The 14214-nt window shown below is 42.7% G+C and overlaps 1 protein-coding gene across 1 annotated transcript in view; it reads right to left on the reverse strand.

The window, feature by feature from the left end:
- LOC126237096 (1-phosphatidylinositol 4,5-bisphosphate phosphodiesterase epsilon-1-like) overlaps nt 1-14214 on the reverse strand; it is a 428615-nt gene that overhangs the window by 60317 nt on the left and 354084 nt on the right. The window contains exons 13-14 of the mRNA XM_049946900.1: nt 13465-13727; nt 3146-3268 (exon numbers count right to left, since the gene is read on the reverse strand). Of these exons, the coding sequence (XP_049802857.1) occupies nt 3146-3268; nt 13465-13727 (386 nt within the window). The remainder of the gene's footprint in view (nt 1-3145; nt 3269-13464; nt 13728-14214) is intronic.

Here is a 14214-nt window from a genome sequence, read left to right on the forward strand (position 1 = left end):
AACATCTTTCGTGTGTTCTTGTTAACTACAAAGTGCCAAACACAACTGTACTTACCAATCCCTTATATTCACCTGCAGCCGATAAGGAGAGGACTACGCTTCTAGACATTAAATATAATCTTCATTATAATCTCAGCTACATTATTTTAGTGGTTAAACATCTCCTTCCCTGGCAAAATCTTAAAAACTCTCCACTAGGGAACTAAGGCGTCTAACAGTGAAAGCGTAGCAGCTGGTTTGCTCTTGACTGTGAAGACAACTCTTTAATTTGGACTTATTTTTTCTATCTAGAAATCATTTTTCTGTGCGACTTATTCAGGCCGATGGATACAGATGCTTATCCAAAAATATGTAAAGTTCTACATGAGCCTGAACGACACAGTTTCTTTATCTCTTACTGATAGTTCTTGTACTAATCTCAAGATCTGGGCCGTTGACGTAAATGGGATTTGATTTGCACCTAACTTATTTAAATTCGTTTTCAAAACAAGTTCGTTCTGTTTTCTTTTTTCCGAACAGTAGTTTTTCGTAATTCCCTTTAACCAAAAACATCAAATTTTGTTTCAAGAATGAGACCGCACTATCTGCTGGTTCGTAAAAAGCAACGACTAAAAATTAGACAATAGTTTTATCTTCAAAGACAGGCAGTTTCTTCAGTTTTCCGGTAAATTATTTCCGACCATCATTCATCTTGACCAAAAAAAGCCGTAAATGGTTATTTTTCTGTAGTATCGACTTGTTGTCAACCTATTTTATGTGTGTATAGAACATTTGTCAAGCTTGATCACAGAACTACGTGCAATGTGACAGAACTCTTCTTCATTCCACTACCGACAAAGTTAGCTGACTTTCTCCAAGTTAAGAAAGCTCTTGGTTCAGAGCTATAGGTGTACTGTGTTGTTTCTACTATATTTTAGGTTATTTTTCTTTACTTAAATAAATATTTTGGGACATATTTTACAAACAGATTCGTGTTCTTATTCGTAGTTTATTCCTTATCCTGTTCTCTTTTCTTGTCATCCCTTTCTCCCTGTAATCTGTATCTCACTATTTTGTAACGAACTCAAAACCTAAGTGATACGTCAAACTGTATTTCGGTGTACAGTATTATTTTCAATAACATCCACTCTTGCTATATAGTTTATTTTCATTAATTCATATTCACTGCTGTACTAGTTGTTGTTATTGCTGTTTTACTATTTGTAGCTGGACTTTCATGTTTCTCTGCATTCCACATTTCTTATTACCAACTATTTTTTGTGGCATCCTTCGCCAGCGGTACCACGCCAAGCCAGTCCACGTTCAGGAGTTGTCAGGAACCGTGTGATTGCACCGCCAATTGGACGTCGCTCGCCGCACCTGTCCAGTCTAGCTTGCAATCTGATCGAGGTGCCTCGACACACAGCCTCTGCTCCAGCAGTTTATCTGTGGAGTTCACCCGATTCACGGACTTGTACTGTTTAGTGACTTGGATCTCTCATTAGAAATCGAGTTCAGTAAAACAAAGTTTATCAAACACCATTTGCGATTCTCATTCTTGTGCTCTCTGTCATAGATCCTCCAACACCTTGGCATCCACCACGGGCTAATCAAACCGTTTTTACAGCTTTCTCTTATGTGGTTGCTTGCATATGCTACTACAACATAACTGAATGAGATCTACTTTCCTATTATCAGAACCGACATACAAAGTCAATAAGAATTATTCTACACATTGACATTTGAATATTTTTAATTGGTCAACACGTTAATAGTTGAATACGATATCGTTATTGGTATAATAAAGTGAAGATATGGTGTGTAACAATTAGTAACGTTACGATATGTTGATAATTTTTACTTTGTAGACCTTCTAACTACAACTGAATGAAACGCAATTTTTGTGCCATATGCATTTCGATTTTTTCTTTATAAGCCATCTTCAGCAGCCTTGAATACGTACATATTTTTGTTTACACTATTTAGTTGACATTTAGAACGTTCTAAACATAGGTTACAAATAGTTCTGACACATTTTGCGTTTCTATAATGCAATAGTAAGTTAATGTTCTACTTTAGGATTTTGTGGATGATGGTCTACATGTAGTGATTTTGTTCCTTTGTTATCGCTGTTCTGCTTCTTATAACTGTCGTTTAAAATTTTGCTTCTTAGACTTCACAGCACTAGGAGCTGAAGTCTCGTTTTGATGTTATGTTTTGGTTGGTGTTGCCGACTGTCCAATGTTACTGCCAACTGTCTTATGTTACTCGAAATAATGAATACGTTTTTGTGATATCTGTGATCGGTTTGTGTTTGGAAGTGTGCACGTGTGTCTGTATTTGTGTGTGTGTGTGTGTGTGTCAAATATCAAATGGTATTTGTTTTGTTTTGGAATGATTATGTGATAAATATTATGTTTTAGTGTTTTATTTTGTTTTAATAACGGTGTGTGTGTGTGTGTGTGTGTGTGTGTGTGTGTGTGTGTGTGTGTGTGTGCCTGTGTGAGTGCGAGAGAGAGAGAGAGAGAGAGAGAGAGAGAGAGAGAGAGAGAAACAGTGTACAAGTGAAATGAAGTTTATCGTATCTTTCTTTTGTTAAGTTTAGCAGAGATTTCTGTAACAAAATTTAAATGACAGTTATAAGAAGCAGAAAATAAAATTTCGTTCCTTTGTTATCGCTGTTCTGCTTCTTACAAGAACAAAGGAACGAAAACACAAGATTTACGTCAATATTCACGAAGTCTGTAAGTAGAACTTTAAATTATTATTGCATCACAGAGCAAGCGGAAAGTGCCACAACTGCTTGTAACCTATATATACAACGTCCTAAGCATAAACTAAATAGTATAAACAAGAATACGACCATGTTTCAGACCACTGAAGATGCCTTGCAAAGAATCAAGGCGAAACACGTACGGCAAAAAAATTGTGTTTCATTCAGTTAGAATTACACGGCTACAATTTATAAACTATCGACATACCGCAAAATTATACTCAACTGTGGGCGACAGGACAACAAAAGTTGAAAATGTTTACCGTGTTTACCCTCCAATTACATTTTGAGGTTTTCGAAAGTAAAAGCTACAAAGCGGCAGGGAATCAAGAAGTGTCTCGTCATATATTGGGCTAAATTATATAAAATAATATCAGAGCACACTACGTTTACCTGAACGAACGAAAAAGAGCCACAAAGTCGACGAAGTCCAGCTGTGTTTCGTGAGTAATGGATCCAGCTCTGAAATGTCGCATCTGCCATATCTGTTCGGGAAGAGTGGACTTCCCTCGATCCCTGTGAACGAAAAGAAGATTATCATGTTAGGAGTACATTCGGAGTCACTTACCTGATGTAACTGAGAGTCAAGAAAAGTAAAGGTAATACTTCTATAAGGAAAGTATCAGTTGGAAAATCTTAGTTTATAGTGAACGCATAGTGCGTAGTGGGGCGATCAGTGTGTTGTAGAAATAATTCAAATTCCAAGATCGCTTTACTGGTTAACCGGTTTCAACACACTAAAGGTGCCATAATCGGATTTGAATGTAGATTAACATTTATAAACCATTTGGATATAACGATACATGAGGAAGACCAGCTGATGTAAAATCATTGTCACAAAATCTAAAAAACAACTGCTCTCATGGTCATTCTTTTCCATAAGATATGTAAAACCGAAGTCACAAGCTAAAACTGTTTGGTACATGACTACTGCTCGACTAACATCGGTCAGTTATGAACAGCAAGTATCCTGAGTGAAAGATACAAGTTTGTTTCCAAGCAAGACAAATTGCGCCTGTAGTCGACATTTGCGCTGTTGTGCATATATTTTCAGTGAGTACACATACAAAAGTAAATAGGAGCGAGAAATCAGACGAAATGCGATTCCTTTGAAACGAGCCACCGGAGACCACGAGTCCACTGTACCCAAACGCTCGGAAAACATTCCCGAACAACTTCCGGAATGTCGCCGGTGGAGTTCTGGTTACCCTGCGTATTATGACACTTCTGAGGGGCGTGTCCTAAGTTTCGTGCGCTTCTGACCATTGACTACCGTGATTGAAAATGGAGAAGGTGGAGTTATCTGCTGTGTAGGCACGCCTTGTCCCCTATGAATACGATTCTCTGTTGCCTCGGGGACGACTGTTTCGGACACGGTCTCCATCTGCAGATTATTTTTCTCCTGGAACCTTCTAAAATCCGCAATGTTGTTCGGTATAAAGGAGAAAAATAAACTGCAGATGGCAACCAGCATCCGAGACTGTCATCCATCGATGCAACTGACAGTCGCATTCATATGAGACAAGACCTGTCTACACGTCAGCTAAGTCCATCCTATCCAGTGTCGATCGTGCCAGTCAGTCGCCATCAGTGAACAACAAACAACATTGCGAGACGTTCCACCAATGATCCGTCAGCGTACAAAGCCACGTTTATTGCCGAACGGGTGGCCTAACGGCAGGCGCCGGAGCCTGTAAAATGGTTCTGAGCACTATGGGACTCAACTGCTGGGGTCATTAGTCCCCTAGAACTTAGAACTAGTTAAACCGAACTAACCTAAGGACATCACAAACATCCATGCCCGAGGCAGGATTCGAACCTGCGACCGTAGCGGTCTTGCGGATCCAGACTGCAGCGCCTTTAACCGCACGGCCACTTCGGCCCGGAGCCTGTAACTTCGACGCTTTGTAGCGTAGTTGGACGATGTTTCCGGACACGCGTTTCTGTCCTTAATTTGTTCCTCAAGACACTATTTACAACCCGTCGAAGTTTGTCGCTGTCATTTTGTAACTGAGAAGCATTCCACTGTGAAACCTGAGTCTGGACAGTTTAATTTTTACGAGGATGATCCAGAAAGTAACCGTCTAGTGCGCAATCCCAATGCGCAAATTGACGTCAGGCATCTGTCCAAGACCGTATTGTTTCCTTGACATCTTAACTCAATGTAGTATGAATGTAAGCCGAAACAAGACGTTATTGTATATTGTGTTACTATTTGCAATGAACTCTGTTATACAAAGCATCGTCGACTGAATACTGAGAGGGGTCATTCAACTATTGAATGTCTCACGTTAAATACAAGATGACACAGTAAAGAACGAAAGAAATGGAATGAAGTGGTACGAAATGTAGAACGATCGACAAACAAATATGCATGACGAAACTGACCCACAGTTCTGCTTCTCGTTACAGATGATTTGAAGAAACAAGCGACTTGTGCAAGCCAGAATTTTGATGAAGCTCAAAGAGTTCTGGAAGTGATTCCGAGGGGAAGCATTAGTTCATCTGGCTTAAAGCCCCTGCAGATGGCGCGAGCTGTTGGACTCGATATTGGTTACGACGCTTTCGGTCTCGATATCGTGCCATGTGTAGGCTAGTCGGCCGAATAAATAACGGGGCTGCCGATACCGGATGGTCCTGACGGCCAGACTTCGCGGCCAGGCCGATCGGCCTGGCTCCCCACCAGTTCCGTCTGCTGGTGGACACGAGCGCAGTGTAGGTAGGGGACGAAAATGCCCACAGGCGGTGGAGAGCGGGGACCAGGTCAGCCTCAATATTCAGTATCGCACCTGGTATGTACAGAATGAAGCCTACGCAGCTCTGTTACAGATGTGTCGGAAAGTGAAACCTACAGCGACTTTATCGGATTTGGAAAAGCAACTGTTAAACGTGAGGACTTCATATAAAAAGGATAACTGAATTTTTCTCCCCAGATGCCGGAAATAAGGATAAAATGCAAAGAATGTCCGGGATTTTGCAGTAGTTTAGTAACGTAAGACAAGAAATGAAGTTCTCCACAGAATGTGCGGGGAAAGGAACATATACAGAACAATGACAAGATGAAGGGGCAGTCTGACAAGATGTGTGTTAAGACACCACGGAATAAAGTCTGTGGTAAAAGAAGAGGTAGCTGTTCAGGGCAGGAACAGTAGACGGAGACAGAGATTGGAATACATCCAGCAAATAATTAAGGGTGTTAGTGCAAGTGCTGCACTGAGATGTAGAGGTTGGTATCGGAGAGGAAGTCATGGCAGATGGCATCAAATCAGTCATAGAATTGATACCTCCAAATATGTAACCCAACTCACATTACATACTCAACTTGCAATGCATATCAATTTACGAAAATATTCGCGTTACAACGTCTCACTCCAAGGAATGAACCGATTTTTGAAACTTTTGATGTGACGGTAAGTAAACCAGAAAACGATATTACAGCATCAACAAGACAACAGAAAATATGAAGTGTATTATAGCGCATTTCAGTTCAAGCGAGAAAACAGTACGGTTACTAAGAAAATGAAGGCCGGCCGCGGTGGTCTAGCGGTTCTAGGCGCTCAGTCCGGAACCGCGCGACCGCTACGGCGCAGGTTCGAATCCTGCTTCGGGCATGGATGTGTGTGATGTCCTTAGGTTAGTTAGGTTTAAGTAGTTGTAAGTTCTAGGGGACTGATTACCACAGATGTTAAGTCTCATAGTGCTCAGAGTCATTTGAACCATTTGAAGAAAATGAAGTGTCTGAACAGTCCGAAATTATGGTGTATATACTGTTGGTCAGACACCAACCACACAAAACTTTCAAGTAACTTCCGGGAATTCAGCCAGGTAACACTTTCAGCGACCGCCGATATTTCGGCTGAAGAACACCCCGCCATTTTCAAGGCAAACTGCAACGGACAGGCGACGTACATGCAAATTTAATACCTCGGTTCTCGGACTGAGGCAGGAAAGATAACACACACACACACACACACACACACACACACACACACACACACTGAACACTAGTGCCACCAAAGATGACCAAAGTCGGAGATATTGATGGTGAGACTACGAACTCGCAGGTGAGGTAGCATTGATTCTGTTCCTCTGTTTTTTGACAAGGGAGAGAGCCGGATTCCAAACAGAGTTTAAACAAAAATCTCCATCCCTGATACCGAAGTTGCTCGCTAATTTAATCTCTACTGCCTCCTTAATAACACTGTCCCAGGAGCTGGACGTGCATGCCAATATCTCGGTGTTATTATATAACATGGGGTGACCAGTATGCAAGCAATGTTCGACAATAACAGATCTACTTGGCTGCTGTAAGCGTGTGTGCCGTTTATGCTCAGTACATCGGTCCTCCACGGTCCTGATAGTTTGGCCAATATATGCCATGCCGCAACTACAAGGAATGCGGTATACACTCCCGCCTTATGCAGACCTAGATCATCCTTTACATAACTCAAAAGCTAATTTTAGATGGAGGTCGAAAAGCACATTTTACATCGTATTTCCTACGTGAGGCAAAAAGGCAGTAGACTTAGTTTTCGACTCAAGAAGTATCATCAATCACCCGATGTACAATTGGTCGATAGCGCAACGCAAGTTCAATCTGTCTATCACTATAACCATTTGGAAGAAACGTAACTGCAAGATGAGACAGCTCAACTGGCAAAGTCTCAGCGTCGGAAACTTGTGCCCTGTGTACAAAGGTACGAAGTACCCCTTCACGCCGGATGGTGACAACTATTAGCGTGTAAGTATAAGTCGGTCTGAGTACGTTTCCTGTAGACTACATATCCCAGTGATCCATCATCCTTCCTCCTAACCAACACGTCAAGAAAGGGAAGGCAACCATCCTCTTCCATCTCCATCGTAAAACGAATGTTAGGGTGGATCGAGTTCAGATGTTCTAGAAAGGCATTCAAATTCTCCCAAACAACAAAGGTATCGTAAACATATCTAAAGAAACAGGCGGGTTTCAAAGGCGCCGACTCCAATGCACGTTCCTCGAAGTCTTCCATAAACTAATTTGAGGTCGCAGGAGACTACGGACTACTCATCGCAACTCCATCTGTCTGCTCGTAATACTGGTCATTGCATAAAAAGTAAGTGGATGTCAACACATGCCGAAAGAGATTAGTTAATTCAGCACCAAACCTAGCCTCAAGTAACGGCAACGAATCAGACAGAGGAACACGAGTGAAGAGAGAGACCACATCGAAACTCACTAAAATGTCAGAGTCATTCAACCGCAGTCCCTCCAAACGACGTAAAAATCAGCTGAGTTCCTAATATGATGTTCACACCGACCTACTTGTGGACTCAACAGAGAAGCAAGATGCTTGGCTGCACGATATGTCGGAGCGCCGATATTACTTACTATAGGACGGAAAGGAACTCCTTCCTTGTGAACCTTCGGAAGGCCATATAACCTAGGGCAAACAGCACAACAGGCGTTAAGACTCTGTGACAAGTGTTACGTGGCTGAATTCCCTGAAGTTACTTGAAAGTTGTGTACGCCAGGAGAAACTAAGGTGTCACACAGAAAACTTGATCTGATAAACCATAGTATCTGTAGGAGCTCTAGTATACACTATCTGATAACATATCTGGATATTAAAATAACGCTTAGAACTTGCTGTGGACACTTTCAATGACGTGTTTGAATGTCTGTGGAGGAATGCCGGTCCATTATTTCCAAAGAGCCAAAACCAGAGAAGGCTGATGTTGAACGCTGAGGTCTCAAGTGAAGTCGACGTTCTAACTCGTCCTACAGGTACCCTTGGGTTCACGTCGGGTCTCTGGTCAGGCCAGCCCATGTCAAGAATGTTATTGCCCGCAAACCGTTGCCTCAAATATGCTTCTTTGTGACAGGTCCCATTCTGATGCTGACGCGAACAATAATTTTTTCTGAATTGTATTCTCTTGTGCGCAGTAAAATGTATTCATAGCCTTTCCTATTTAGCGTTTTCTTAAGCGCAAAAATGGGCCGAACTGTAGCCACAAAAACTAACGCCATACTGTAACACCACCTCCTCCACGCTTGGGAATACACACACTGGTAAATAACGTTCTCTTTGCACTCGCTATACCAGAAACCCTTGCATAGGATTGGTACAGGGTATAAGCCTGTCGTAATTCTTCAGTCATACACACTCGATTCCAGTCACCCACTGTCCAGTGGCATCCTCTTTACATCGCCTCAAGTGTCGCTTACATTGATTACAGAATTGTGTGTCTTGTGAGTATTTGCTCGAGCATTGCACCATATTCTTTTTAACTACTTTTACACAGTCTTTGTGCTTCCTGGACTGCTGGTAGAACTTTGGAGCTGAGAAGTGATTCCTTCCGCTGATTTCCTAAGAGTTTTTACAACCACACTTCGAAATCCTCGACGGTCCCTGTCCGATAGTTCATGGAGTCTGCCTAGTCTTGGTTTACTAGTGGTAGATCCTTTGTGCTTCCACTTCACAATCACATTACCAACATTCCACTTGGGCAGCTTTAGAAGAACTGAAATGTCTGTGATGGGATTTGTTAGCCAGGTGACATCCAATGTTCGATGTCACTGAGTTCCCCCGTCCAATATTCATTCCCGTGTTACTGCTTCTCTACTGGCAGCACAGTAATCCCGTGTCCTTTCATGCCAATGGGTACGGCTCTCGTGGCATTTAGTGGTCAATTTCGCATTATATACGGGTGTCGAGAGGCTTTTGGTCAGATAGTGTATCGACTGCCTCTGACTACAACACGGGAATTGGAAAAGTAAATGCTTAACTGTGGGAGATGATTGTGCACACAAATAATCATGAAGAAGAAATTCAACGTTGGGTTATGCGGCTTGTTTTATTTGGACAAGCGGTTTTAACCCGTGATATAGTCATATTCCGGTCCATACATCTAATTACAACCGAAGCGCAGCTTGTGAGAGGGACGACTCAGAATCTCCGAATCCTTGTCCTGCTGATAAACTACGCTTGGATGCAATTAGAAGTGTGGATCTAGAGTGACCTGTACCACTGGTCGAAACGGGTTATCCAAATAAAACATACCGAGGATACAGATATTTATTTTCTTCATTATAATTAAACGTGGACGTGGTTGTCTGAGACATCATGTGTACAATTATGATTAAACTAAACTTCAGCTTTGTGACATATTTCTTGTTAATACGTAGGGGCTTCAGAAAATAAGTGACACATGACATCTGATGTCAAGTCCATTACGCAACAAGAGCAGCGCACTGTCAGAAGGGAGTGCATGTTCGGGGTTTTCTGCAGACACTGTTCTACTGCGGTACGGATAACAGATGCATCACGGTGTGGAAGTGAAGCGGCGCAGAAACTTGAAACGTACTCCACAGTTGAAGCACCCAGGACTGTACGATTGTTATGCGTAAAACGTCTAAACTGAATACAAATTCACCGAGAAATGCCAGCAGCGTATGGTCTAAAGGAAACTTTGCGTGGAATGGTGCCAATAATTTGACGAAGACCGCACAGACGTGGCTGATTTTTTCAGCTAGTTGAAAGAATATTTGGGGGAAATAAATTTTCTACGGAGGAGGACTTTGACACAGCGAATGGCTCCGTGATCAGGGAGTGGATTTCTGTCGTGGAGGAACTGAACGATTGGTAGAACGTTCGGACTGTTGTTTGTACAGATTTGGTGACAATATTGAAAATTACGTAGTGTCATGCGTTTGTGTCACTATGAAGTGCAGCGCAGCATTCAGAAAGAGTTCTTGGCCTGCAGTAATAATGTGTAACTTACTTTTGAATTCCCCTCGTGAAATACGAGGGCTATCGAGAAAATAGATTACATTTTCACCTGCAGCCACAATGGATAGCGCTGCCATAGTGAGTTACCCGTTCAGTCGGCATCCATCCTCGCCAGTGTCAGTATTGTATCGTTTCCCGTTATTTCACAATAAAAATTTGAAATTGGTGCAGCAATAGAAAATCCCACGAGTTGTGTCGTGTGGTCAGTAACAATGTTTTTTTTTGGCGAAAAACCTAAACCAATTGAAATTTTTCAGTGTCGTTGTGAAGTTTACGAAAACAGCGTAATAGCTGAAGAAGGAATGCGCCAATGGTGCATTGTGTTTAAATGTGCGATGAAGAGCGAAGTGGGCGACCAACATCGTGATTGGTGAAATGGTCGCTAAACTCGATGAGAGGATTCAAGAAAACCGGGGTTCTCGTTTGGTTTTTCACAAATTTCACGAAGTTTGTTGCATCATATCGTTGCACAGAAGCGATGAAGAGCGAAGTGGGCGACCAACATCGTGATTGGTGAAATGGTCGCTAAACTCGATGAGAGGATTCAAGAAAACCGGGGTTCTCGTTTGGTTTTTCACAAATTTCACGAAGTTTATTGCATCATATCGTTGCACAGCAGCTTTGGCTATCACAAAATTTGTGCGAGATGGGTACCAAAATCCTTGATCTAAAACCACAAGAACCAGCGTACAGCTGCATCATTGACATTTCTGGATTCTTACGAAAAGGTGGTAACTCCTTCCTTGACCGAATCGTAACGGAATACGAGACTTGGGTCAAATGTGTGAACTGAACTGCGATACCAAATTGTAATGTGTAGAGTGGGGCATACAAATTCCCTCAAAAACAACAATTAAATCCTTGCAAACGTTGTCTGCAATTGTTTTTTGGAGCAGGAAATGTTGCTTCTTGTCGACTTTCTAGAAAGTGGCACAACAGTACATTGTACGAGGTGTTGTCAGACTTTGAAAAAAATAAAAAGAGCAACTCAGAATGAGTATAGAGGAAAGCTGGGCTCAAAAATTCTGTTCTTGCACGACAACGCTCGAGCACACACGTCAAATAGGGTCGAGGAGTACTTGACGCTTTCAAGTGGGCTGTGCTTGCTCATACTTCGGACAGTCCGGATCTTTCACTCAGTGACTTCCATCCGCTTCCAACGATGAAAACCTGGGTCTCAATGCAGCTATTTGCAGACGACACGGAACTGTGGGAGAGGGTTTATAACTGGTTGAAGTCTCAGGTGGCAGCATTTTATGACAATGGAGTTTCAAAGCTTGTTCTGTGGTATAATAACTGTCTAAATTTGTGCGCAGACTATGTTGAATGTAGTTTTTAAGTGTTACAACAGCGGTATGTAGGCGAGCGTTATTATGTTGGAGAACGCCCCGTGGAATGCTGTTCATGGCACCACAACAGGTCGAATGACCAGATAGATCTACATATTTTCAGTCAGGCTACGTTGAATAACCACGAGAGTGCTCCTGCTGTAATACCAAAACATATTCTACTCTCTTGATACCCTTCTTATTTTGTTTCTAATTTTCTCCGAGCGGGCTTTACTTCCTGCATTACCGTCGTACAACGCCAGCAGCGGACACAAATAGAGTATTAAAGTGCGCGTCATTTATGACGGCGGCCGAGTTTAGGTTCGTTCTGCGCATCTGACGTCACAAAACACAGTCAACCAATGAACAGAGAACGACGTTGCCAGAGCTCGATTGCAGTGCAGAGCACGGACGAGTGTCTCCAGTTTTAGAAACCTTCAGTCATAAATAAAGTAATTGAACAAAAGCAGTGTCTTGATAGCAGACTTTCTTTTATAGAAAGTTTGGAAAAAGCATTCTTTATACCAATTGCTTCATATTTTATTAATTAATTAAACCAAACAAGCAATAAGCCTCCTAATTCAGGCGATAGCAAGGAAAGGTGTTTGTATCATTCTCACAAAACGCTTTTTCGCAATAAAGAACAGCGGTAATTGTTTATTTCCTATTATACTTCGACGAAACGTGAATAATTCATAGTCATACCAACAGTGTTTGTCGGTATTTTGCGTGATATTTTAAAGTCCTCCGGTAGATGTATTGAATGACGAGCTGCCTTAGCGTGCCGGCACGGTAGCTCAGCGTGTTCGGTCAGTGAGCGAATCAACGATCAACCTGAACAGGCGTCATCGGACGTCCGCCCCGAACAAATTCAACGAACATTCTAGAACAAAATAAAAAAAAAAAATAAAAAAAATAGCGTAATGGTTAACGTGTATGGATGTTAAGCGAATGGTTCTGAGTTCAAGCCTTGTTCAGTGCTTAATATTTTCTTTATTTAAAACAATATCGAAGTGTCTTACTTCATGAATGTTATTCGTTTGAATGTAATTTTGTGAAATTTTTAGTGACAACTAAAATCGACTATACGGAAAGTATACGCTATGGGCTTTTACCTCTGCAAACCTTCAAAATTTCGTGCAATAGTTTACTACATCTAATGCTGCACAATAACTGCGTTGAACTTCGAAACAAAATTAAGTCATTTATGGGGGGAAGGTATCAGTCAAGAAGATGTGTAAAAATCAAATTTTCGGGCCAAATAGTTTTTGTGAAATCGAATGATAAAGTGTGTCAAAGCAGTGGAAACACCATGTGTCTGCGCAGGCGACCAGTTCAGTGATGACAAAATCGCGCACATCGCGGAATGCAGGGAGCACGTCTCTGTAGCAGCGAAAGGGTTAATGCGGCCGTGGTGGCTTTACTTCATAAACTACGCGCTCCACCCCCCCCCCCCCCCCCGTAAACGTAGCTTTGGGAACTATACTATGGCACTGCTTCTCTTGGCGCGTACAACTGGCAACGCAGCAATCTCCCGCGTCTGGGCGGGCATGCGCGAACCGCCAAGATAAACGAATTGAACTATAATTGATGATAAGATGATGATGTTGTGAACCTGTGTAGTCCGGTGGAGCTGGAGCTGTAGTGGTGCGTGGGACTGCAGCTGGAGATCTTGTCCAGGTTGTCGGTGGAGTCGTGCAGGTCGAAGTCGCTGGAGACGGAGTGCGAGCGCGGGGTGGCGGTGCTGGGGCTGGGCCCGCTCACCGTGACGGAGGTGGTCACCCGGCGCCACGACGGCGGGTCCCCCGGCTGCAGCTGGCCCCCGCACGGTTCCGAACCCGGGCCCCCCGGAGCGCCGCCCGGCTTCGAACCGGAGTCCTGCCGGCAAGCGGGCACAGCCGCGTCACTCACCCGGCCAGCAGCGGGGCTCCGCCTGCTTGCTCCCTAACCTCCTCACCACGATACGTGGTGCTGCTCATTTGAATACATCAGCCCTTAACAGTGAAAGACTGATCACAAACAATAAAGGTTAATTCTTACAGAGAAGAAAACAGCAACCAGCCACTATTAATACTGTTATTTATTTAGGTAAATAGCGCCGTTACCGGTTTCGAACTGGCAAATTCATCATCAGACGGCTGTTCCATGATTTTCAAGATACGCTTTACATTATCGACCGTTTTCGATTTTTATTATTCAACAGTGGCGAAGTATTTTTGGTGTGTTGTTGCCGTCGAAAATTCCGCGCGATTTTGTTGCGAAGTTGGAGCATTGTATTTTTCGAATATTCCTAAATATATCCAGCACTTACGTAATTTGTACATCACCATATTGTGCAAAGCACCACACACACACACACACACAC

Source organism: Schistocerca nitens, chromosome 2 (genome assembly GCF_023898315.1).
Source record: "Schistocerca nitens isolate TAMUIC-IGC-003100 chromosome 2, iqSchNite1.1, whole genome shotgun sequence".
NCBI classification, from domain to species: Eukaryota; Metazoa; Arthropoda; class Insecta; order Orthoptera; family Acrididae; genus Schistocerca; species Schistocerca nitens.